The sequence below is a fragment of the Cibotium barometz genome, chromosome 38, assembly GCF_041138505.1.
Source record: "Cibotium barometz isolate CiBa-2024 chromosome 38, ASM4113850v1, whole genome shotgun sequence".
NCBI lineage: Eukaryota > Viridiplantae > Streptophyta > Polypodiopsida > Cyatheales > Cibotiaceae > Cibotium > Cibotium barometz.
Window position 1 is genome coordinate 5,826,107 of NC_141083.1, and position 25,801 is coordinate 5,851,907.

General features: G+C 44.4%; 1 protein-coding gene across 3 annotated transcripts in view; it reads left to right on the forward strand.

Moving 5' to 3' along the window:
* Positions 1-735: 735 nt before the first annotated feature.
* The window catches only part of LOC147616280 (phototropin-2-like), a 111,832-nt gene continuing 86,766 nt past the window's right edge, over positions 736-25,801 (forward strand). For all 3 annotated transcript variants that reach the window (XM_086777345.1, XM_086777346.1, XM_086777347.1), the window contains exon 1: positions 736-1,956. In XM_086777345.1, the coding sequence (XP_086633471.1) occupies positions 1,121-1,956 (836 nt within the window). In that variant the 5' untranslated portion in view covers positions 736-1,120. The remainder of the gene's footprint in view (positions 1,957-25,801) is intronic.

The window sequence follows — 25,801 nt, forward strand, 5'->3', positions numbered from 1 at the left end:
TCGTCCTTCATTAAACCTGCCTTCTGTAAACCCACGATTTTGCTTGGTAGTAGTAGGGAATACAATAATCTGTTTATTTTGAACATCTCGATCATGGGGATGATAGCATCCTACTACCCCTACTCCCTAGTGGGATGGGGCTGTTATGGTGTGAGTGTGGCTCATGACATGGAGAAGTTAGAATCCCATTGGGAGAGTGAAAATAGGAGGGAGGATGATCTTCACAATTATTATTTGAACAAAACATAAACAAATTTGAGTTGTTATCTATGACTTAAAAGTGCATGTATGCACTACATAGGTCAAAACAAATTATAGGAGGGGACCACTTAAATAAAATTATCTACTCTTTCCAAGCTTCTTCTTGTACTTTTTTCGTGGGTCATGTCTATATCTCTTTTCTATATATTATATAGAGGAAGAATTTCACGAGGCTGCTATTTGCAGGTTCTGGACGCGGTTTCAAGGTTTGAGGAGGAGGTTCGATTGGGGGAGATGGGTGAGGTTACTTGTGTATCTGAAAATGCGCTTATTAGCCATCGCCATCCGTAATAATTATCAACCATGTTATTGCTAAATGTTCTTCCTACTCTGAACGTGAACATTATTGAAATTTGTCTTTTCATGTCATTTTCAATGCATGTGACCAAGGGGCTACGAGCTTGTGGAGGGAAGTGCAGCATCGTGGGAGTCTACGGAATGTTGCAACGTCACGCGGCCAGGGCACACAGTGAAGCAGGGTTGCCTTTTTTGTGTGATGGTGTCGAGAAGACGGGATTCCGATGCTTGAGCTCACGATTCGTCGGGACTCCACGTGTCCCAATCGCAATGTCTCCTCACCCAGCTGAGGGATGGATAAGGCAGGCTCTGGTAGGTGGTGTGACCGCCCTGCAGGTCTCTCGTATAAGGCTGCGGTTTTGCCAATTGTCCCCTTCATCCTCTATTAGACTACGACCACCTACTACCACGACTGAAGAGAGTAGAGCGCTGCGTAGCTGCGCCTGCTGTGCACACCATTTTCCCTTCTGAAAGAAAAAGATGCTCTGCCAATAATGTGTCGCTACTCCCTTCTGCAACCCTAGTTCGGCTGTGGTGGTAATTATACCGCAACACGCTCTCCATGGAGCCTCAACAGCAGCCGGATGCCTCTTCCTCTGGTGGTGGGGGATATACCCTTCGGAGACCCCCTTACGACCCTTCCTCAGCAGGTCTTCCATCCCTTCCCAGAGATTCCCGTGGATCCCTCGAGGTCTTCAGCCCCTCTAGCTACTCCTCCTCCACGACACCTGGCCCTTTCCTCCTTCCAAGAGGAGGAGGAGAAGGAGAAGACGAGAGCACTTCAGGCTCCAGAACAGGGATGGTCAAATCACAGGTGGACAAGTGGAACAAGTCGCGGGCCGAAAAGCAGGCCGTGGTAGATCTCGGCAAGGTCTCCTCACCACCTATACTTACAGAGAAGGCTTCTAACGAGGAGTCGACCACGGAGGAGTTTTCGTTGGAGCCAGCTGACGTTGATGTTGAGAAGGTAGAAGAAGAAGAGATTGAAGCGGACTGGCCTGTGGATGCTGCGAAGTTTGGTGCGACAAGCGGTGAGAAGGGGGGTCGCAAGATACTTTCGGAGTCTGGAATGGCAGAGAGAGCAGCGGAGTGGGGGCTGGTGGTGAAGAGCAATGGCAAAAGGCCTGGTGTGGGAGCAAGGACATCCGGTGAGGAGAGGCGATCCGGCAGCTTCCAGCAAAGAGTCTCGGGAGTGTCAGTAAGATCGTCGGAGGACTCCGAACCGGGCGCTTTGTACATCCCTCGTGTGTCCAAGAATCTTAAGGATGCTCTAGAAACATTTCAGCAAACCTTCGTCGTCTCAGATGCAACAAAGCCCGATTATCCGATTCTGTACGCAAGTGCAGGTTTCTTCAAAATGACGGGGTACAGCTCGAAAGAAGTAATTGGAAGAAACTGGTCAGTGACACTTCTTTTACAAAATCAACCCTCTCACAAATAGGGCTCTCTTTCAGAAAGAACACCAAAAATATTTTATCAAGTCCCTTACACCTTTCTTGAATATTACGTGTTAATGACCTTGTTCATGAAAATTGAAGCCATGTTCTAACTTCACACCTGTATTACTGTGGGTACTATCATAGTACTACAAAAAGAGGGGGTTTTGGCAAGGCAATGGTCACATCTAAAAATTTGCTTGAGGAATGGGATGGCACCATGATTCCCACATGCACCAAGGGTCAAATATAAATTTTTACCCACGGGGTGTCATATTTTTTATTAAGCTATAGTTATTGCTAGGCTTCATTATGGCTGAGTACGCTTATGTGGAGTGTGTGTGTGCGGGAGCATATATTAATAACAAGTTCCACACCCACTATTGGGCACTGATGATGTTAGTGGGGATGTCGTAGTATCTAGTCTATACTATGCATGATGGAGTCGATGGTTTATTTTCTTGTGGATGACTACCATGAGGTTATAAATTGCACTTTCTTATAAGGTAAATTTGGGCATGTTCCTTGATTCATCTAGATATATATATAGTTATTGTTACGAATTACATGGATTTATACTAGGCTTGTCTCCATCCATGGAAGGGATGGATGGTTCCAATACGGGGAAGGGAATCAATGAACTTTTGTTAGTGTGCTTTTTAGATCAAACATTTTTTGTTTAGGCTTATGATGAAGATGATGGATGTGTGTATGGAGATTTGATCAAATTTTATAGATTGACAAGACGCTTTTGCTAACACATGCAAATTGTGATAAGCTGCTCTCAAGGCTCTGAAGGGTTCAGCCCAGATATGGGGGCCCAAAGGGAAACATGCTGGGGCTATGGCATTGCACACACAAGAGAAAGGGAGAGAGCGTCAACATGATAGAGAGGGAGAGTGAAAGTACACGAATCAATGATGTAACACTTTCTTGATTCATTTCAAGAAAGTACATGTACCTTTATAGGCTACAAAGATTCTTTTGTGACATCATTGCATACGTGAGACACACACAAATATCTAGATATTATTTGATACCCTTCTAAGAGGTGGTTCACACATCACTCTAAGAGTGAGTTCACACATAGATAAGACCTTCATTTCTAGCAATACCCCCCTCAAGGGATTACCTCATACCGTGTCAAGGATAAATCTGGGCTCATGGTTTCTCATGCCAGTTTTCTTGGTCAAGGATAAATCACATGGCTTTAGTTTCAGAGGTCAGTTATGGGATCCCTCGGGTAAAGTATACACAAGATCAAGTCACACACTGACATACACTTACACAAAATGTTGACCATGTACACACAACACGGCCTAGCGGTAGTTCACACACACACTTAGATCAAGTACAGACTGGCCATAACAATCATAGAGATAAGCCCTTACTTCCAGCAAATCTCCCTCAAGGGCGCTATTCCAAAGATAAATTAGGACCTATAGTCTTGTTGCACATGCCTGCAGTGATGCACCTTGGGTAGAGCTAACCACCACGAAAAAGGACCAATCGGATCACACACAATCCACATGGCCTACATCATAGGGCGACCAGAGGTGGTTTCAACCATGATAAACACTTGATCCAAAAAGCAACCATAATAAACACTTGACCTAGAAACACACATTTGTGCTTTGTAGCAGTACATTTATCATCACCCCCCCTTGATACCAATTTGGCCATTGGTGGCTCAGAGGTTGAATCATTGCATAAAGGGATTTTCATCTCATCCCTTGGCAAAATTTAGGGTTTCCAAAAAATTAGGGTTCACTTCCATGCTTGATTTTTGCCCTCAAATAAATGATGAAAAATTAGGGTTTAATGCTATGTTTAAGATGGATGTTGCTGAAAAATAAAGAGCCCCAAATGATCTGATTAAGCCAGACATTGCTGAAAAATAAAAGCCCCAAATTGATTTGTACTTTGCTTCATAAAATCTCTTCAATGAGTTCCTACTCTAGGCGAACTTTGCAAGAGATGGCAATGAATTTCTCCAATCCCCCAGTTGATGAGGAGGTAATTTCAATTTTCTTGAATTTTGTGGTTCCTTTGTCTAATCAAGCTGTGGTGGTTTCTTGCTTGATCATTGTAGATGCCAGCACCACCTTGTGCTTTGGCTCCCCCTTGACTGAGGTCACAAGGGACTTTAAACGCATTTCTATATAGTAAAGTTAAGTCTCTCTAGAAAATTTGGACAAATTTGCTAGATCTCAAGACACATTTTTCTTATTCAATCTAGTAACCATGATTTCCTATGTATTGATCTAGCAAATTACATTATCTATCCAGCAAATAAGTGGTTCCTATATAGAAAATGGCAATATCTATATAGAAAACCGACTTTAAATCTAGTAATGAAGTGATTTCTATGTAGGAAATGTGAATGTCTATGTAGAAAATTAATCTTACAACTAGTAAATAGGTTTTCCCTATATAGCAAACATCATGCTTCAATTTGTGCTTTGAAAGTAGCCTCCTTTACTGTGCTTTTACTGGTTGATTTTCTTGCCCCTTTTTGTTGTTTTCTCATGACGATTTATGCTTTTTAGGTGTTACTGTTCGCTGGGCAATAGCTTCTTTTGACAGGGAGCCACAAGGCTTAGCTAGAGCTTAGCATGGCAGGGTTGGCAGATTTGCGCATGGTGGATAGCATGCGGACTGAAAATGGCGGGCATAGCAACTAGGTCAGGGGTGACAGAAGAGGAGTACATCATGGGATAGGTGGTGGGCAGCAGAGGACAGATGGAGACATGGCTGTTGATGACAACAAGCGGAGAGCGGCGGACTGCAGACATGCTGGGAGCTCTGATACCAATTGAAGGGTTTAGCCCAGCTGTGGGGGCTTACACACAAATATCTAGATATTATTGGATACTCCTCTAAGAGGTGGTTCATACACACAAACGCACTACCTCACTCTTAAGAGTGAGTTCACACATAGATAAGATCTTGATTCCCAATAATACTCCCCTCAAGGAACCACCTCATATTGTGTCAAGGATAATTCTAGGCTCATGGTTTCTCATGCTAGTTTTCTTGGTCAAGGATAAATCACATGGCTCTAGTTTCATAGGCTAGTTATGGGATCCCTTGGGTAAAGTACACACAGGATCAAGTCACACATGGACATACACTTACACACACAACATGGCCTAGGAGCCATTCACACACACACGTAGATCAAGTACACATTGACCATAACAGCCACAGAGATAAGTGTTGGTCAGAAATAGATTTTGCAATCTCACTTTCCAACCAGGTTCTTCTTCCATCATTTTCAGAGGATATTGACAGAGACAAGTTTGTCCCCATTGCATTCTAATGGTTCAAGGATGAGTGATGTTGAGAAACCACAACCCGTTGGAGGAGTTGGAAAGCTTCAAGAAGGAAGATGGATTTATTATTGTTGTGGCATGAATCCAAGACTAGGGGTAGACTTATGAGGCAAACGTTAGATACGTAAGATGTGGTAGTGCTTCATGAGACAACAATATGGACCGAATCATTTTCACAAGACATGAGAAACTGAGTTATGAAATTTTCTCAATTGAGAGAGCATAATGGGATGAAGCGGAAGTGTGTGATAAAGAGAATTAATGGTATTTCCTTGAAGCTGATTTCAGAGTTGCTTGAAAGATGTATGATAAGACATGAGAAACTGAGTTATGAAATTTTCTCAATCGAGAGAGCATAATAGGATGAAGCGGAAGTGTGTGATAAAGAGAATTAATGGTATTTCCTTGAAGCCGATTTCAGAGTTGCTTGAAAGATGTATGATAAGATTGCTTATCGTGATCTATGCGACTTATCGTGATAGGATTGGGTGTTGGTGTACATCAAGGATCGGAGCTATTTCTTAGTGAGAGATATTGTGTGTCACATGATTGATGTCTCCTAAAGCATTGGTTTAGTTTTATCTAGAAGTTCAGTGCAAGATCAGGTAAATTATGAAGATAACGTGGGAGAACATCTAACCTTGCTCTTCTTAGACTGAGGTCGAGATAAAGGCAGAAATTTTCAGTAGATTAAGGCTAGATGGCCAAGGCTCTTGTAACTATTTGGCCCTCATAGCTCCATTTCATATGATAGAACACATGCCCGGAGACATGGACATGTTGATGAAAGCATGGAAACATGATTCATAAAGTTGACTCAAGAAACAAGCACCAGCTTTGGTCAAAAAGCAAGGAAAAGCAAAAAGCCGAACTTAGTTGATCGCAAGCCAAGGGCACCATTGGAAAAAGGGGACTGAGCCGGATCAAAAAGCTAAAAGCCTCTTTTTCAAAAAGCAGCTCCAAGGCCAAAAAGCAAGATCTTGAAGCTAGAAAAGCAAAAAATCAAGAACTTTGGCAAAAGATTAGCAATATTTCATTATTACTAAAATATTAAAGTAAAAAGGGAAAAGCAAAGCATAAAGTATTGCTTTTGGCAAAAAGCAAGGCCCTCCCGAAGTATAAAAGAAGCTAGAGCCCTCTTGTTTTGGGCATCAAGCTTGTGGAGAGCAAGGAGACCCTCATCTTCATCTACTCGCCGCCAATGTCTTGTGCCATCGTCGGCTACCGCCCAGCTCAGCTGGCCCAGAGCTATCGCTACCAAACTCAGCCCGGCCATCGCTCAGCTTAGCCGGCCCCGAGCCACCACCGCCCAGCTCAGCTTGTGTCGCCGTCGCTAGCTTAGCTCGCCGCCATCGCCAGCTCGGCCTCCGCCCAGCTCACCTAGTCGTCGCCCAGCTCAGCTGTCACGTCCCGCCGCGCTCGCTCATCTTTGAGATTCGGGATTTGTATTTGGATTTGGACTTGGAACTTGGAGCTTGGAACTTGGACATGGAAATGAATTTGGATTTGGACTTGGACTTGGAACTTGGAACTTGGACTTGGGAAATGAACTTGGAACTGGGACTTGGACATGGAACTTGGACTTGGACTTGGATTTGGATTTTGGATCTCGTACTAGCTTGGTGAGAGATACTTGTAGGTCATCCTCGTGGTGTCCTCGACATAAGAGATTTTGTGCATCGACATGGATATCTTACATTGGCATATCTGTTTGTTTTGTATTCATTGATTGTTTTAATTTCGGCCAACGTGCTTGTGGATTGATCCTGAATAAATTCATGAAAAGAGATGAGGCCGTTTCTCTGTTCAGTGTGTTGTACTATGCAAGATCCCTATTCCCTTCTCTCTCTCTCCCCCCTCTCTCTCTATATCTTTATCTCTTGGACACGTGGTTGAATCTGTCACGCCACGCCCCGCTAGGCTTATAGTGGTATCACAATATGATTTCTCTTGAAGAAACTTTCTTAGGGTGATAGAGCCATGTCGAGAATAGAGGGAGACCAATAGTTACCAAACAAGAGTCTTGAAGTAGACGTTCGAAGGAGAGCGATCCACTTGAAGAAGTCTAGTCTCTACGGTCCCGTGCCTTCACTGGAATCCACAGAGAGCGTCCCACTGGTGTTCCAGGACCACGCACAAACAGGCGCTCCCGTACTAACGCCTGGCTCTCCCGATCGATCTCAGCACCCATGGACCGTGGTTCTCCAGAAGCTTGGACTACCCGGCACCGAACGGGTGTTAGCAGCAGAGAGTATCCCTTGTAAGATTTACACCAAAGACCTTTGCTTGAATCTCAATCCCCTCACCTTGTAAAACAATAAATATGGCCTTCAGTAGTATCAGGCACCCATGAAAGAAGAAGTCTCTATTACTGCTGTTGTAGCCAGCTTGAGAGAGGATGGTGACTTGTGTGCAGCCGCCTGCAAGCAAGTGAGTGAGAAGACCTGTGCAACTGACTGTGTGCAGCCGCCTAAGGGCAAGCGAAAGAGAGAGGCCTGCGCAGGCACTTGCGTGCAGCAACCTGTGGGCAAGCGAAAGAGACGCAGTCTGGGCACAGTCGCGTGGCAAAGCAAGAGAAAAGAGGATCGCCTGGGCGCAGCCGTCCGTGGGTAAACGTTGGAGAGGTTGCCTAGCGGAACAGATGACCGAAGGTGGTCATGCACAACCGCCTATAAACAAGAGGAGGTTCACTCCTGAGTGATGGAGAGAGAAGAGGATCGCCTGGGCGCAACCGTCCGTGGGTAAACGTTGGAGAGGTTGCGTGGCGGAACAGATGACCGAAGGTGGTCATGCACAACCGCCTATAAACAAGAGGAGGTTCACTCGTGAGCGATGGAGGGACATACCATGAACAGCTGGCCGGCCCACCTGTTTTGCATGGAGGCAGCTAGTTCCAAAGGTTCCAAGGTGGGGGTTGGGTAGGTGGCCATGTACCCACCCCCACACACATGATTAAGTGAGGGGTTCCCTCCCCACCATGACCCATACGTGGGTGCCCATAATGGGTGCCCACCCTACCAAGGACACCAAGAAATATTTGGGAGGGTGCCCACTCATTAATGAGTGTGAACCTGCAACCTTATAAAAACAAAGGTTAAAAAGAATGCTATAAAATAAACAAATGCAATACACTTACCACCTGTTCACATGCAACAAAACTCGTCAGAAGACAGAGCAAACTTCACGACTCACTTTGCATCAATGGGTAAATAATTCTTGAACTTCTCAAGGTATCTCCTGGAAAGCTTTCCTGCAGGTAGCCTTCTCTCGTTGTGAAAGACAATCTGCTCTGGCTGGAGGATCTCCTCAAGCTCATCAATCTCTGGTGGATCTTCTGTGTGACAAGCTTGTTAGGATCTGGCCCAACATACTTCCTCAAAAGACTCACATGAAATGCATTGTGAATCTTCCAATGACTAGGTAAAGCAAGCCTGTATGACACTTCATTGATCTTTTTGAATCACCTTGAAGGGTCCATAATAACGAGTAGAAAGCTTAGGATATGATCCTTCTCGTCCTGGCCTCTTCTGAAGCCTAGCTTTCTCAAATTTCAGCAAAACCCAATCACCTTCTTTGACTTGCATGTCCCTTCTATGCTTGTCAGCAACCATTTTATGCTTATCTTGTGACCTTGCAATGGCTGTCCGTACTTGAGCAAAGGCTACATCCAAGTCACGTACATACTCATCAGCTGCAAAAATCTCATCCTTTGTACGAAGGATGGGTGGCAAGACCACTTTACCATAAACAATCTCAAGCGGGGCCTTTCCCATTGAGGCATGCACCGTATTGTTGTAGGCAAATTCAACAAGTGGAAGATATTTCCCCCATGCAGTCTTTTGATCTGCCACATAACACTTCAACAAATCCAACACGGCTGAATTTGCAGCCTCACTTTGACCATCCGTTTTGCGGGTGATAGGCCGATAGCAATGCTTTCCCATGGCTGCGAGGGAATAGGCAATGGTTGTAGCAAACCTGGAGGCTTCTGCCTATCAAATTTCACCTTTTGGCAGGTGACACATGCACGCACATATGCCTCAATGTCTTTACGCATGCTTGGCCAAAAGAAATATCTCTCAATCATGCGTGTAGTAGGCATGATACCTCTATGACCAGCATAAGGTGGAGCGTGACATTCCTCCATAACCTTTGGACGCATATCCTTCACCACACAAGCAATTATCCTTCATAAGATAACCCTCTTTGATCACATAAGAGGCATGTGAGTGACCAGCCATCAAATCAGTCCAAATATGACAAAAATCAGCATCCAAATGATACAAATCACGCATAGTAGTCAATTCCCCATGTGAGGCTATTGAAATTGCAGCCACATATGGCCTCTTGGACAATGCATCTGCTACCAAATTCTTCTTTATTGTTTTATTAATATGGATGTGTGATACAATAGGGATGGAATCTCCCTCTTTGCCAGCATGATCAACACTACCCTGCATATAGGGAACTGCATTGCATGCACATTAGGCTTAGACTGCTTGTCCTCTTGCATCTTGCTTACATTTGGGGCATTGCCGAAACATATGCTCTTTGCTTCCACATGCAAAACATTTCCCCTCTTTCGCATATTGCTCCCTTTGCTCATGAGTCAAGCCAAACCTGTTCTTCTTGAGCACATTATCCATGGATGAGGTATTTTCAGCTTTACCTCCCTTCTGGACTTCCCTAAAGCTCTTTTTAGGTGGCTGTCCACCTTTTTGCAGGTTTGGGGCAGCCTTATCTTTGCCCTTAGAACTCCCTTGATCTTGCTTAATTTTGAGCACCAATGGCTCCGTAGCAAGAGCAGAGGCTATAAGCTATTACAAAGTATGTTTCGGGTGCAATTCAATGCCCGAACGATAAGCTGGTTGCAATCCGGAGCGAAACTTCCTCTTTCTTTCATCTTCAGTGATTTGCATAAAGGGAGTTACCTCAAGCAACACTTTCCAAAACTTATTGACATACTGCTGCACACTTGCATTATCTCTTTGCTCAAGTCTATCCCACTTTTGGGTGAGAGTTTGCTCGGCATTAGGTGGCAAGAATTGGGCATAAAATCTGTCCTTAAACTCTTTCCAAGTGCATATGGGGTCTTTGGTGGTCTTTTCAGTGATCCACCAATGAGCGGCTGTCCCCTTCAAGAACATGCTAGCATGGCGTACTTTAGACTTCTCAGTGAAGTCCTCATCACTAAAAGCAATATCAAACTGTGCCACAAATGCTAACACCTTGGAAGCATCATGCTCTCCATGAAAAACATCAAACTTAACGGACTTATCATCTGCTTTGAATTCCTTGAGCTTTTTGGCATGAGGCTCATGGTCCTCTCTTTTTCTTTTTCCCTTATCCAACGGGGTAGCCCTATCTGCATGGGCTCCATGGGCCATCATGGAGGTTTCATGAAGCACGGTGGCATGTGCTCCACGAACCTAAAAATCTGATGCATGTGACCTTCCTGCACAAGGCAATGTCTCTCCATGAGACAACTCAGTAGGCAAAGCTCTTCTATTTGCAGACCTGTGTCACCCCCTCCATGGGATACATGCCTTGAATACATGTGACCATCATGCCCTCCACGAGCACCAGCATACATATACTTGTCACCCTTTGTGCCTTGTGGAGAAGATGCATGACAAGAGGTGGCTGTCACCTCTTCCCTTTGCATAAATGACCTCAATCTTTGAGATGCGGGATCTCCATGCTTCAAGCGAGGTGCATTTCTGAATTTCAGCTCTCCATCTTCCCCCTCTTTAAATATCACCTTTACAGAGGAGGTAGGAGAGTGCCAACTCCCTTGGCTTCTTGCCCACTTCTCGTGCCATGGACTCAAAAGTCATGTCCACCATTGCATTGGCTTTCCTGGCTTCAATTGCACTTTGTACATGGGGATCTTCATGCAAGAATTTCAGCTCTTGCTCTTTTGCCTGCAAAAGCTTTCTCATATGCTCCAATTCAGCCCTCATTGCATTAGGTTCCTCTTCTTGCATAATTGTCTTTCCACGAGACAATTGTCCCCTCGAATCACTATCATTCACCCTCTCAAGGGGCTTGTGCCTTCCCTGCAAAGCATCAGAACCACGTGAGGCACTTGATGGGCCCCTCGAATTAGGCACTTCCAAAGGGTTGCCTTGGCTGTCCATTGTGTTAAGTGTGCTAGAAGCGGGGTGTCCAAAACACAGGCTCGTTTCCCCACTAAGAAGAGGGAAATGACCGTACTCTAATACCAATGAAACCGATCCCGTCAAGTGGGAATAGACTCCGTTGGACACCCACACGCGTAATGGCACAACTTAAATATCACAATATGAATGGACAACTCAATAACAAATGAAAACTGAAATGAAATGAAATGATGATCAATGGACACCAGCACTGGGGCCGGAACGGGCCGACCCCCCCTCAATATATAATATATTATTGGGAGTATTTAGACACAATGCTCCATGGGTTCAATGAACCATATGATGTCCTTGTACAACTGAAAATGAATACAGTTACCAAACAAGAGTCTTGAAGTAGACGTTCGAAGGAGAGCGATCCACTTGAAGAAGTCTAGTCTCTACGGTCCCGTGCCTTCACTGGAATCCACAGAGAGCGTCCCACTGGTGTTCCAAGACCACGCACAAACAGGCGCTCTTGTACTAACGCTTGGCTCTCCCGATCTCAGCACCCATGGACCGTGGTTCTCCAGAAGCTTGGACTACCCGGCACCAAATGGGTGTTAGCAGCAGAGAGTATCCCTTGTAAGGTTTACACCAAAGACCTTTGTTTGAATCTCAATCCACTCACCTTGTAAAACAATAAATATGGCCTTCAGTAGTATTAGGCACCCAAGAAAGAAGAAGTCTCTATTACTGTTGCTGTAGCCAGCTTGAGAGATAGAGGATGGTTCGCCAGCAGCTGCCCCATAGTATGGGGTAACTAGGGTCGCCTATAGAGTATTCTGCCTGTGCATAAGCTGGAGAGAAGGCCTATGTGTACAGCCGCCTTCAAGGTAAGAGTGAGGAGAACCTGTGCGCAACCACCTGTGCAGCCGTTTGTGAGCAGTCGCCTGTGCGCAGCCGCTTGCAAGACAAGAGGATGGTGACTTGTGCGCAGCCACCTGCAAGCGAGTGAGAAGACCTGTGCAACTGACTGTGTGCAGCCGCCTGAGGGCAAGCGAAAGAGAGAGGCCTGCGCAGCCACCTGCATGCAGCAGCCTGTGGGCAAGCGAAAGAGACGCAGTCTGGGCGCAGTCGCGTGGCAAAGAAAGTGAAAAGAGGATCGTGTGGGTGCAGCCGTCTGTGGGTAAACGTTGGAGAGGTTGCCTGGCGGAACAGATGACCGAAGGTGGTCATGCACAACCGCCTATAAACAAGAGGAGGTTCACTCCTGAGCGATGGAGGGACATGCCATGAACAGCTAGCCGGCCCATCTGTTTTGCATGGAGGCGGCCAATTCCAAACGTTCCAAGGTGGGGGGTGGGTAGGTGGCCATGCACACACCCCCACACACATGATTAAGTGAGGGGTTCCCTCCCCACCATGACCCATACGTGGGTGCCCATAATGGGTGCCCACCCTTCCAAGGACACCAAGAAATATTTGGGAGAGTGCCCACTCGTTAATGAGTGTGAACCTGCAACCTTATGAAAACAAAGGTTAAAAAGAATGCTATAAAATAAACAAATGCAATACATTTACCACCTGTTAAGACGCAACAAAACTCGTCAGAAGACAGAGCAAACTTCACGACTCACTAGCAGGCGTCCCTGCTCAGTAAGTGGCACGTCAAACAAGCAAACACAATAATACAAGTCACGCGAAGACAGTTCCAGGCATGCAAAACATGAATGCATGTGCAAACAGTATCATGGACATATCTCTTGTTCATGGAACAAGTACTAAACATTTCTGTCGGGCACAATGATGGCACGACAGAAAACATAAATCCCGGTCTTCCTATGGAGTGACAGTCCCATAAGTAAGACACAGATCCAAGCACGAGCCTCCCTATGGAGTGACAGTCCCATAGGCAAGACACGGCACCAATACTAGCTCTTCCATGGCATGACAATCCCTTGGATAGAACACAGTCCAGGTCATACACGCGTGGCACCAGTCTGGCTCCCGTCCATGTTATGTAAAATACTGGCCCCTTCACATGAGACACCGGCCTCTGGAGATGGACCAAATGGTCGGCCAATTGGTGACAATGGGCTTCAAACTGGGAGAGACGAGCGTCAAGTTTGATTCTTCTCATGGAAAGTGGGATACACAAAAAGCATTATCTTTTGTTAAATAGTTTGATGCCGCTTTTGGAGGAGACGACTACTCCGAAAAGTCAAAGCTGTGAATGGTTCGTATGCATTTGAAGGATTCTGCCTGGAATTGGTGGCTTAAAGTGGTACATGAAGGGACCGAGCGGAAGACATGGATCGACTTCAAGACTATGTTCAACAAGAAGTTGCTACCCGCAAACTTTGAAGTGGACGTGTAGAAGGAATGAGATGAGGCGAAGGAGAAAATAGGTGAGAATGTGGTATCTTACCTTAACAAATTTTTAGCAGTTTCCTTAAAGTTTACTTTATATACTCCCATTCCACCACTAATGGAGATGCGTAAGTTTGTGAATGGATTGCAACCTAAGCTTATGCAAGCAGTTTATATGGCTGGACCGAAAACATTGGAAGAAGCCCAAGACAAGGCTTTATAAGCCGAGGCCTTGTACATGCCTTGGATGGATAGCAAGACAAAGAGCGACAATTGGGATCCACCTCAAAGGAAGAAGTTTAAAGACTGATCCTTATCAAGAGCTGAGTCTCAAGAGAAGAAGGAGCGGAGTGAGCACAAACCTCCACCTTTCGAAGAAGATTGTGCCTTAAGTAACCCGAGGAATACGCCAACGAATAGGAAGTGTTTTCAATGTGGAAACAAGGGACATACAGCTGCAAATTGCCCTTACAAGCTAAAGTAAGAAGCCATACAGACTGAAAAATGATCATATTGACATTTTGCCAGGAAGTTTGTCTAGAGGAGATTGCATTGGAGCAGTTTTGTACCATGAGGACCATGTTGTGCCCTATGAAAGTTCTTGATGAGGATTTCTAGGATTGTATTGGAAGATATTTTAGAATGGAAATTTTGTGACTTTTCTTGTCATCAAGAAAGATTGTTTTATGAAGTAAGACCGAAAGTGTCTACAACTCAAGCTTGGGAGAATGGCCTTGCAGAAAGGACATTAACTTTTATGTTCAAGAATGTTTGGTTTTGTTAGATGGACAAGTTTCACCGACAAACTAGTACAATTATTGCACCCATTGAATGTTCTATGTTAGAGTATTGGTATGGATTTTATCTCTGGATTGTCAAGGTTAGAGAACAATGATATTTGGACCTTTTTCAGGATACCAAGAAGATCCACCATGTGTGTCATCTGTTGGAACTTTTAGATCATTGGAGGATATATAATGCCTTCTATGACAGTTTATCGAAACCGTGGGACTTGTATTGAAGGATCACCAGGGTTGGAAGAGCCAAAATAGATTGAGTTTCATTCTGCGAGAAAAAGAGAAAAGACAATGGTCAGAAAGTTCCTCTTGGAATTCGAGAATTATTCGCTATTGGATGCGAAATGGATGCAAGAGAAGTACTTAAAGGACTATCTAGATATACTGCGAGCTTATGAGAAAATGGTTTATCTTGATGTATTTGAAGTACAGATTGGATGTCTCGTCATCTTGCAAATCAAGACAGATTCAAGGAGGAGGGATTGTGCCTGTAGCCATCTTCATTGTATATATATTAGATTGGAATTGATCATTCTTCTGCTTATATAATGATTATTTGGGCATGCTCTAGTAATATGGATTGATGTGGAACAATCTGGAAAGACGTGAGTTCATTATAGAAACTGTATTTGTGAACTGTTTGTAAATGACTGTTTTATGTCAAGAATGCTTTCATATTGGGAAATGTCCAGGTTGGTGACATCCTCCCCAGCTTCTTAAAAGTTGTCCGCAACTCTAAGCTTCAAGCCATATATCCAAGATATAATCATGTCCCATCAAGTGGGCGATACCAAATAGTCTCAAAAATCCAATCTAACTCAAAGAATTCATGTCTCAAAGAAATGGGTGAGACTAAATAAGTCTCCATAATACCAATATCAAAATCATGTTCCAAAATAAATGGGCGAGACAAAAACAGTCCCATAAGTCCAAATATCATAATCATGTCCCAAAATAAATGAGCAAGAACTCCGTCGAAGATATGCTACACATGATTATGCTATCAATATCAAAATCATGTTTCAAAAGAAATGGACGAGACAAAAACAGTCCCATAAGTCCATATATCATAATCATGTCCTAAAATAAATGAGCGTGCCCATGTTCCCTTGCATCTGCTCTCTATTGTTCCACCCACACATGGTAAAAACAATCTTCAAGAGAGCACGTAGGACAAGAGAACACTACAGAGGGTATGTGAACCATGAGTTCCATAAGTCCAATGCATCCCAAATAATGGGAGTCATAAACAATGTTTCCCTGAAATCATCTCGAGGCAAACAACACCACCTTTCTCCTTGCATGGCTATACAAGGGTTAGTGAACATCAAAAACACTTCATAGTAAATAGCAAAAGCACCAACTTTGCAAACTTAAAGTATACTTAGCTTTTCTTTGCCAGGTTGGTCATGAAGCCAAAAGAAATATCTTGTCACTATATCCTTAAGATATCCTGAGATATATCTCCATATAGCTTGCCTGTAAGCTTTATAATATAATCCACAATATCCATATGGAAAGAGTGCTAAACATGTGCACATAAAGCCAACTCCATACTTCCAAGATAAATTTTGTAAATACATAAATTCTTAGACCAAGCTATCTATTGCTCATGCTCTTGCTTCATAGGTTATGAAGTGGCTGGCCATGCTTAATAGTAATGATGGTAAGTGTGGCCCCCACTTGAGATCTTTTCTCTTCCTCATCGATATAAGGAAGCCTCCGCTTTCAAGCAAGCCTATGCTTTGATACCAATGTAACTCGCGGGGCCCGGGGGACTAGGGCCTTTGACACACTTGTTGATACCATCAATGCATATTAAAACATTTAAACAAGGCCACACCCTTAACACATATCCATCATCACTTTGCATAAAACATAAAAGCTGGACAAAACATCCACAAATGCTAAAAACAAGCTTGCACATGTGACACCACATAGAGGCCGGAATGGGTCAACCCCCCTCCCTCCCCCTTTGGAGTATTTTATTACTACCCAAGGAGAATAATATCATGTACAAGCTTTGAGGGCCTTACTCTCCCCACCGGAGATGCCGGATTATCCATATACAGTGCCATAACACAGCCCAACACGAGGCTACCAAACCGGAACACAGGTTGTAGAAATGCCGAACCAACAATATAATCCGTATACCTCCGTGTGGGTATTGATTCTTCCCCACAAACCACGGGTCTTCATGCAATAGAGCTGGTACACCAAGTACAACTCTCCATTCAACCGGTACAAGTACAATGGCTGGTACAGTCGGTACAATGGCTGGTATAATGGGTACAAGGACTGGTACAACCAGAACAGTGGCTAGTACAGAAAGTACAAGGATTGGTACAACAAGTACGTAAGTACAAGGCCTAGTACAACCAATACAATGGCTGGTACAGCAAGTACAAGGGTTGGTACAACAAGTACAATGGCTAGAAATCATAATAAATGATTAAATACCCTTGCCTTCAGTATTTCTTCATGATGGAAGCCTCCAAAACAGTCCCCAACAGCCGGTATACTTCATGGGCAACCTTCAAGAGAGAAGGAGAGAGAGTAGCCATCATTAGGGCAGCCTGTAACAGTGGTAAGAGGCTAGTGTTCAACAAGAGAGCCTTCTTTAATAAAGAGGGGGCTCCAATTTATAGATTTGGGCCTCCCATGAGCTAAAATGGCAAGAGAAGGCTATAATGACAAGTGGAGAGCCACACAATAGCTGAAGTTCACTTCGATCCACTTTCTGACAAGTGTGAGGCCACTTGTCTCACTTTGATTCACTTTCTTGCCACATGTCCCAATCTAAGAGATGGATTCTCCCATAATCTTTACCTCTAAAAATATCCCAACTAGTAGCCCATTTGTCATAGGTACTTTGGCAACTCTTGGTATCTGCTCAATTCGAGATGTAATGACAAACAGAATTTCCATCGGAGTCGGGTCAACAATAGCAACTCTTCTAAATTTTAGGAGTGTGGTCCTTTGCATTCCAGGATAATCCCCCATTCCCAAAGCTTGTACTTTCCAAATATTTAGACATCCTGGAATCCACCACACCCCTTTCATACTGGGAAATGTCCAGGCTAGTGACATCTGCCGATGTCATGGCTACTCTCTCATGAGAAATAGATTGTCGGCCTTGGATGCCATCTTAAGTCTTGGATTAGCCTCATAGTTGTTACCTTCATTAGGCCCTTAGTCTCCCTCTGCACTCGACATGGCTCAATCACCCTAAGGAAGTTTCTTCGCGAGAAATCCTACTCTAATACCACTGTAAGCCCAGCGGGACGTGCCGTTGACAGATTCAACCACGTGTCAAATTAAGGAGAGAGAGAGAGAAGGGAATAGGGATCTTGCATAGTACAACACATTTTTCAGGAATTTATTCAGGAACAATCCACGAGAACGTTGGCCAAAATCAATACAATCAATGAATACAAAACAAACAGATATACCGATGTAGGATATCTAAGTCGATGTCGATGTTGATGCACAAGATCTCTGATGCCGAGCACACCACAGGGATGATCGAGAAATATCTCTCACTAGCCTAGTACCAAATTCAAAATCCAAATCCAAATCTAGATCCAAATCCAAGTCCAATTCCAAGTCCAAATCCAAATCCAAGTCCAAGTCCAAGTCCAAGTCCAAGTCCAAGTCCAAGTTCCAAGTCCAAATCCAAGTCCAAGTTCCAAGTCTAAACTCCAAGCTCCAAGTCCAAATCCAATTCCCAAATCTCAAAGATGGGGGGCGGCGTCGGGAGGCGGAAGCGGAGATGGGTGGCGGTTGGCGGAGATGGGCGGCAGCTGGGCTAAGCTGTGCGGCGAGGGCGAGCTGAGCTAGGCGGCGGCAGCAATGGCACACGGCGGCCGCAGCAAGTAGATGAAGATGAGGGTCTCCTTGCTCTCCACAACCTTGATGCCTAAAACAAGAGGGCTCTAGCTTCTTTTATACTTGGAGACGGCCTTTCTTTTTGCCAAAAGCAATACTTTGCTTTTTTCTTTTTTCTTTAATATTTTAGTAATAATGAAATATTCCTCATCTTTTGCCAAAGTTCTTACTTTATTACCTTCCTAGCTTCAGGGCCTTGCTTTTTGGCCCTGGAGCTGCTTTTTGAAAAAGCGGCTTTTAGCTTTTTGATCCAGCTCAATCCCCTCTTTCCATTGGTGCCCTTGACTCACGGTCAACTAAGTTTGACTTTTTGCTTTTCCTTGCTTTTTGACCAAAGTTGGTGCTTTTTTCTTGAGCCAACTTCATGAATCCTGTTCAACCCGTCCATGTGTCCGAGCATGTGTTTCATCATATGAAATGTAGCTAGGATGGCCAAATAGTTACATTCCCTCCCTCCTATATCGCAGTTGTCCTCAACTGCGGATTGCAAATGTTCCAAGTATATCCATATGTTCCATGTATATCCATGTGTTCAAAGTACATGAAGTACATCCATATGTTTCAAATATTTCCCAGTACTAGCCTTATCAGGTGAGCTTGTGCATCTGGTCTTTCTACATATCTGTGGTTTCATGCTCATCTAGCAACATCTCTATGCCTTATCTTTGACGCATTGACTTTGTTCTTGATGGTACTTCTTTAGGACTTGTCACATGTGTTAGATATAATAAATGTTGGGGGTAAAGGCCCATTTATGCCTAGACCCCTATGACACCCTTATGTGTGTACATACTTATACTTAGGGTTTTGTACCTTTCTAATATAAAACATGAGGGGTTGTGGTGTGTACCTCACCACTCTCATTTTACACACCCACCATTGTGTGTTCTTGCTCTCACTCTCTCTCGCGCTCACTCCCTTCTACTCTCACATGTGGTATCAGAGCTTTGGCTCCGTGTGAGATCCTCTCCCACCCTCGCATCCTCTTCATCTCTCAGTCGCCTCTTTCGCTCACGGACACTTTCCTTGCGTGGATTTCTTCCGTTCGAGGTTCTTTCAGCCTGCGAGCTTCTGGTCTCCGTCGACGTCCGACGTCCCGAACCTTCTCCGACGCTGCCCCGGTGTTTGGATAGTTGTTTGCCGCTGATTTCGCACTCCGTTGAGCTCTTTTCGCAGCCCCGAGCTGCCCGAACTCTTTCTCGAAGTGCTGGAACTGTTTTGGTACTGTTTTGGGCTTCTTTTCTCGCGTGTGAGCTACCCCTCGGTGTTCTTGGAGTAGGCCAGCTCTATTTTGGTCTCTCCTCACCATTTTCAGCGGTTCTTTGCTCGTGGGAAGGCCCGAGTGCCTCTTTCTCGTGTGACTATAGTCGGTCGGGGCGTCGTGGTTCGCAGGTACATCGTCACTTTGGCAGTGGATTGTGTGGCGTTTGTGCTACATTTGGCGGTTGAAACAAAGGGCTTTTGCCTTTTGGAGGTTTAAATGCTTTTGGCGCACTTGACATGCTGTAATTGGTGCCCGGGAATGCATTTGGAGTGACATTGCAGTCACAAATCAAAGGGCTTTTGCCCAATTTCGTTTCAGAACTGTGTAGCTCAGTTGGGGGGGGGAAGATATACAGCCTTGGAAGCTCTGTTGAGCTTGGAAAATTTGGGGAAAGTGCCAAAAATCAGGCCCAAACTGTAATTTTCTGTTTTTTTTGACAGTTTTAGGTCAGGTTTGACCAAGTTTGACTGTCCAGAAGTGGAAAAATCAGACCTGATCTGTTCATTACTGTTTTAGGACAGTTTTGGGACAGTTTTGACATCTCTTTGTTGAGGAAAAGTGAAGAAAAACAGTAAAATACAGAGCTGGACAGAAATTCCAGCAAGGTGTTTTGTGGATGCAAAGTGGTCTTTGACAGATCACGTTAAGTGGGAGTGCTTTCGCTCAGGGAGTACTATTTTGCGAGACTTTTTTGCAAGAGTCTTCTTTCAACTAAAGCAATGGCTTCATCCTCCCAAGTTGAGACTTCTCAAGGCGGGAGCTACACCATTGAAAAGTTGGAGGGCTAGGTGAACTTCAACTATTGGAAGGAGCAACTATATGGTGTGTTGGTCATCAAAAAGCTTATCAAGCCAATCAGGCTACAAGGCGTTCAACCCGATGATATGGATGATGATGCATGGCTGGAACTTGATGATCTTGCCAAGTATACAATTTTGTTGTCCGTGTCAAAGAATGTCTACTTCAATGTGGCAGGTGAGACTACCGCGTGGGGAGTTTGGCAAAAGCTGAGCAGTCTTTATGCAAAGGAAAGTGCAAGCAGCAGGGTGTACTTGATGAAAAAGATCTTTGAAATGAAGATAAAAGAGGGTACACCAATGGGAACTCATCTCAATGAGTTCAACGGCCTTGTGAGCAAACTTATTGCTCAAAAGATGAACATTGATGAGGATATGAAGGCTGTTCTATTGCTTTGCACACTTCCTGAAAGTTGGGATACTTTCAGGACAGCAGTGAGTAACAGTGCTCCTGCTTTTACAGGCTTGTCATACACTGATGTGGAGAGTTCTCTTCTCACTGAGGAGATGAACCGAAGGAACAATCAAAGTGGCAAAGCCTCTAGTGCTTTGAATGCACGTGGGAGATCTCAATCAAGGGGAAGAGGCAACAATGGTAAGTCAAGGAGCAAGTCCCGCTCAAAGAAAGATATGGAATGCTTTTATTGTGGCAAAAAGGGACACATTCAAAAGTTTTGCTTCAAATGGAAAGCGGACAAGAAGGCAGGCAAGGTAGAGAGCAAAGGTGAAGATGCAAATGCAAAAGATGTAAAAGGCAAAGGCAAGAGCAGTGTGAAGATAGAAGAGCTTAATGCAGTGACAGATGGTGCTATTGTACCTTATGTTCCTGAACCTCATGTTCCTGAGGTTATATCATTCCTTGATGTGCTTTTCGTGTCTAATGTGAATGCACACTCACACATTGCCAGTGATTTAGCAGACAAGCTGGATTGGATTGTTGACTCAGGCGCATCCTTTCATGTGACTCCTTATGAGAAGAGTTTTGTTACGTATTCCAGTGGGAATTATGGATGTGTTTATTTGGGGGACAACCATGCTTGTCAGATCACTGGAATTGGTGATATTCAGCTTGCTTTTGCAGATGGTAATCACTTTATGCTCAAGGATGTCAGACATGTTCCTATGCTAAAAAAGAATTTGATAAGTACAGGGCAGCTTGATGATGCAGATTTCTACACTACTTTTGGTGTGAAACAGTGGAAAATCAAGAAGGGTCAAATGGTATATGCCATGATGGGAGAAACATGGGAATTAGGGTTAGGTTAATTCATGTGTGTGAGACATACACAGAGAGAAAAAGGGGGGGAGAGAGAGAGAGAGAGAGTTGTGGGGATAAGTCAACTCATGAGGCATGAGTGTGTGACTCCCCTATCACACATGTATATTGCACTAGTACACATAGTGCACTTAGTACATTAAAAGTACTAAGTGTACTATGTACTATAACTTATGGGCTTGTACACACTATAAGGGTGGGCATTATGCCTTTACCCCAACAACCTCCCACTTAAAGGCAAAGTGCCCTTAAATGAAGGAAAAGAAAAATCAGCATGTACATGATAATATACAAGGCCATATCAAGGCTGAAACTGGCCTCATCCAATGCCCATCAAGTGTCTGCAATGAGCAAACCGCTCCGGAGGCAAACTCTTTGTCAACATATCAGCCGGGTTGTCATCCGTGTGAATCTTAACAAGCTGAATTTGCTTGTTCTCTATCACCTCTCTGATGAAGTGATACTTCACATCCACATGCTTCGTCTTTGCATGAAAGACAGGGTTCTTTGCCAACTGGATGGCACTCTGACTGTCACAATGCAACAATGGAATATCCCTTGTATAGCCCAAATCAACCACTAACCGAGATAGCCATAATGCCTCCTTGCAAGCCTCTGTGGCTGCAATATACTCGGCCTCTGTAGTAGATAAGGCTGTGCACTTCTGCATCCTGGATATCCATGACACAGCACCTCCTGTGAATGTAAACACATAACCGGTAGTAGACTTCCGGTTATCTGGATGACCGGCATAATCCGAATCCGTGTAACCATGCACTAATGCATCCTGTTTGCCAAAGCAAATGCACAAATCCTGTGTGCCCTTCAGGTATCTCATGACACCTTTCACTGCTTCCCAATGCTTCTTGCCAGGGTTGGCCATGTATCTAGAAACCACTCCCACTGCAAATGCAATGTCCGGCCTAGTAGCAACCATGGCATACATGAGACTGCCACAAGCTGAAGCATACGGAATCTTGGCCATATCAGCCCTGTCTCTGTCTGACTGTGGGCTGTCCATAGCACTGAGTTTCACATATGGAGGCAAAGGAGTACTAGTCTTCTTCCCCCCATCCATATTGAACCTTTGCAAGACTTTGCCAATGTATTCCTTCTGAGACAAATACAACACATGCTGATTTCTGTCCCGAAGTATCCGCATACCCAAGATGTGATTTGCATCACCCAAATCCTTCATATCAAAGGTTTGATGCAGCCTTTGCTTCAAGGTATCCATCTCCTTACGAGATTTCCCGGCAATCAACATATCATCAACATACAAGATGAGGATCAATAGACTGCCATCCAAAGCTTTCTTGGTGTACAAGCAGTGATCTATGTCACTTCTCCTGAATTTCTGGGATTTCATGAATGTATCAAATTTATGATACCATTCTCTTGGTGCCTGTTTGAGCCCATAAAGACTCTTTTTCAGCTTGCATACAAGCTTCTCCTTTCCACTTACTGCATAACCCTCTGGCTGTTGCATATATATCTCCTCATGGAGATCACCGTGAAGAAAAGCAGGCTTCACATCCATCTGAATCAAGTCCAGATCATCATGCGCAACCAAAGCCAACACAGCTCTAAGTGTGGTCATTTTGACCACTGGAGAGAAGATCTCATCAAAGTCCACACCATATTCCTGCTTGAAGCCCTTAGCCACTAACCTGGCTTTGTATCTTGGCTTTGCATCTGATGCAACTTTGAGCCTGTATACCCACTTGCATGGCAAAACCTTCTTGCCCGCAGGCAAATGCACCAACTTCCAAGTTCCATTTTTATGCAGAGAATCCATCTCTGACTTCATGGCACGCTCCCAAAGAGCCTTGTCTGCCCTCTGTAAAGCCTCTTTATAACATGAGGGCTCCCCACAGTCAGTGAGCATCAAGTAGTCAACCCCTGGAACAAACCTGTCAGGGGCTCTGGAGGGTCTTGTGGACCTCCGTACCCAATGACCATCATTTGCAGGTTGCTGTCCAGCCTGCATATCACCTATTGGTGGCTCCTGTTCCATGCCATAAGGCTGAAATATAATGCCCGGTATCTCCTCTAACTGTGGTATATCCATAGGGATATCTTCTGCCATCTCTGGCTGTCCATTTGGACCATTTTCAGCACCATTTAAGGGCTGGTTTTCCTGCTGTAATGGCTGATTTACAGCCCTTTGTTGTTGTCCATGATGTCCATCATCATCAAAGATGACTCTGCCAGGCTCCTGTTGCCTTGCAGGCTCCTTATACATGCATGTTTCATCAAAAATGACATCATTGCTGCGTATGATCTTTCTATTCATGGGATCCCAAAGTCTATACCCCATTTCACCTCTGTCACCATATCCTAGGAATATGCATTTGTGAGACTTAGGATCAAGTTTGGTGCGCATTTCCCTGCGTATGTGTACGTACGCAATGCAACCAAACACTCTCAAGTGCTTGTATGACGGAGGCTTCCCTGTCCATACTTCTTCTGGCACTTTCCCACCAAGCCTCGTGTTAGGTGACCTATTTATAAGGTGAACGGCTGTCATAACAGCTTCAGCCCAAAAACCATGAGGTAATGCAGCATGTGACAACATAGAACGGACCTTCTCCTGAATGGTCCTGTTCATCCTCTCTGCTGTCCCGTTTTGTGGAGGATCATAAGGAGTAGAGAGCTCCCTCTTGATGCCTTTAGCATCACAAAAGTCCTGAAACTGTTTGGACATATACTCTCCACCATTGTCGGAACGCAAAGCCTTCAGTGTTTTGCCAGTTTGATTCTCAACATGAGCAACAAACTTCTGAAACACTGAGAATGTATCACTCTTCAAACGAAGAGGATAAACCCACACCTTGCGTGTGGCATCATCTATAAAAGACACAAAATATTTTGCCCCTCCCAAAGAAAGCTGAGGCATCTCACATACATCTGTATGCACAAGCTCTAACTGAGCATCTTTCTATCCAAGAGCTTTCTTGTGGGGGCATTGTAGTTGCCTACCATATATACAATGCTCCCAAAACTGAAAACTTGAAAACTTTAGAGAAGGCAAGTAACCCAAACGAGACAATTGCTCCATTCCTTTGACACTCATGTGTCCCAACCGGCTATGCCACAGAGATTTCCGGCAGCTCGGTTGCATTTACATTAGCATGGTGACAAACACCTGCATGCATGAAATAAAGAGTGTCCACCTTAGAGCCTCTGGCAACAACCAGTGAGCCCTTACTAATTTTCCACTTTCCACTACCAAATGTGGTAACATAATCAGCATCATCAAGCTGTCCAGTAGAAAGCAGATTCTTCTTGATCTCAGGCACATGCCTGACATCATGGAGCATAAGCTGTGAGCCATCTGAAAATACAAGCCTCACATCACCTCTACCAAGAATCCTGCATGCATGGTTATCACCCAAATAAACCATTCCTTCATTGCCAGCAGTATACCTGACAAACAAGTCTCTGCAACCTGTGACATGAAAGGAGGCACCTGAATCAATGATCCATGAGTGCATACCATGACCACCTGTAAGAAGTGAATGGGCATCAAGTGAAGACGTAAATAGGACCTCATCCTCACTGCCACCTGCATGTGACACATTGATTTCTTCAATCTTGACTCCACTTTTGCCCTTTGGCTTTACATCTTTGGCTTCATCTTTCTCTTTGTCTTTGCCTTTTCCCTTTTCCTTTTGATTATTTTTCCATTTGTAGCATTGCTTTTTAATGTGTCCCTTCTTGCCACAATAATGGCATTCCAAATCCTTTTTGGAGCGAGACTTGCTCCTTCCCCTTTCTTGGCTTTTCCCCCTTTGCTGGGATCTCCCACGTGCATTCATTGCATTGGACTTTCCAACAGAGTTGTTTTTCCTGTTCATCTCTTCTTGAAGAAGAGCACCCTCAACATTTGCATATGACAGCATAGCATGCGAATTGCTAGTGGCTGTCCTGAATGTGTCCCAACTCTCTGGCAAAGTGCATAACAGAAAAGTGGCTT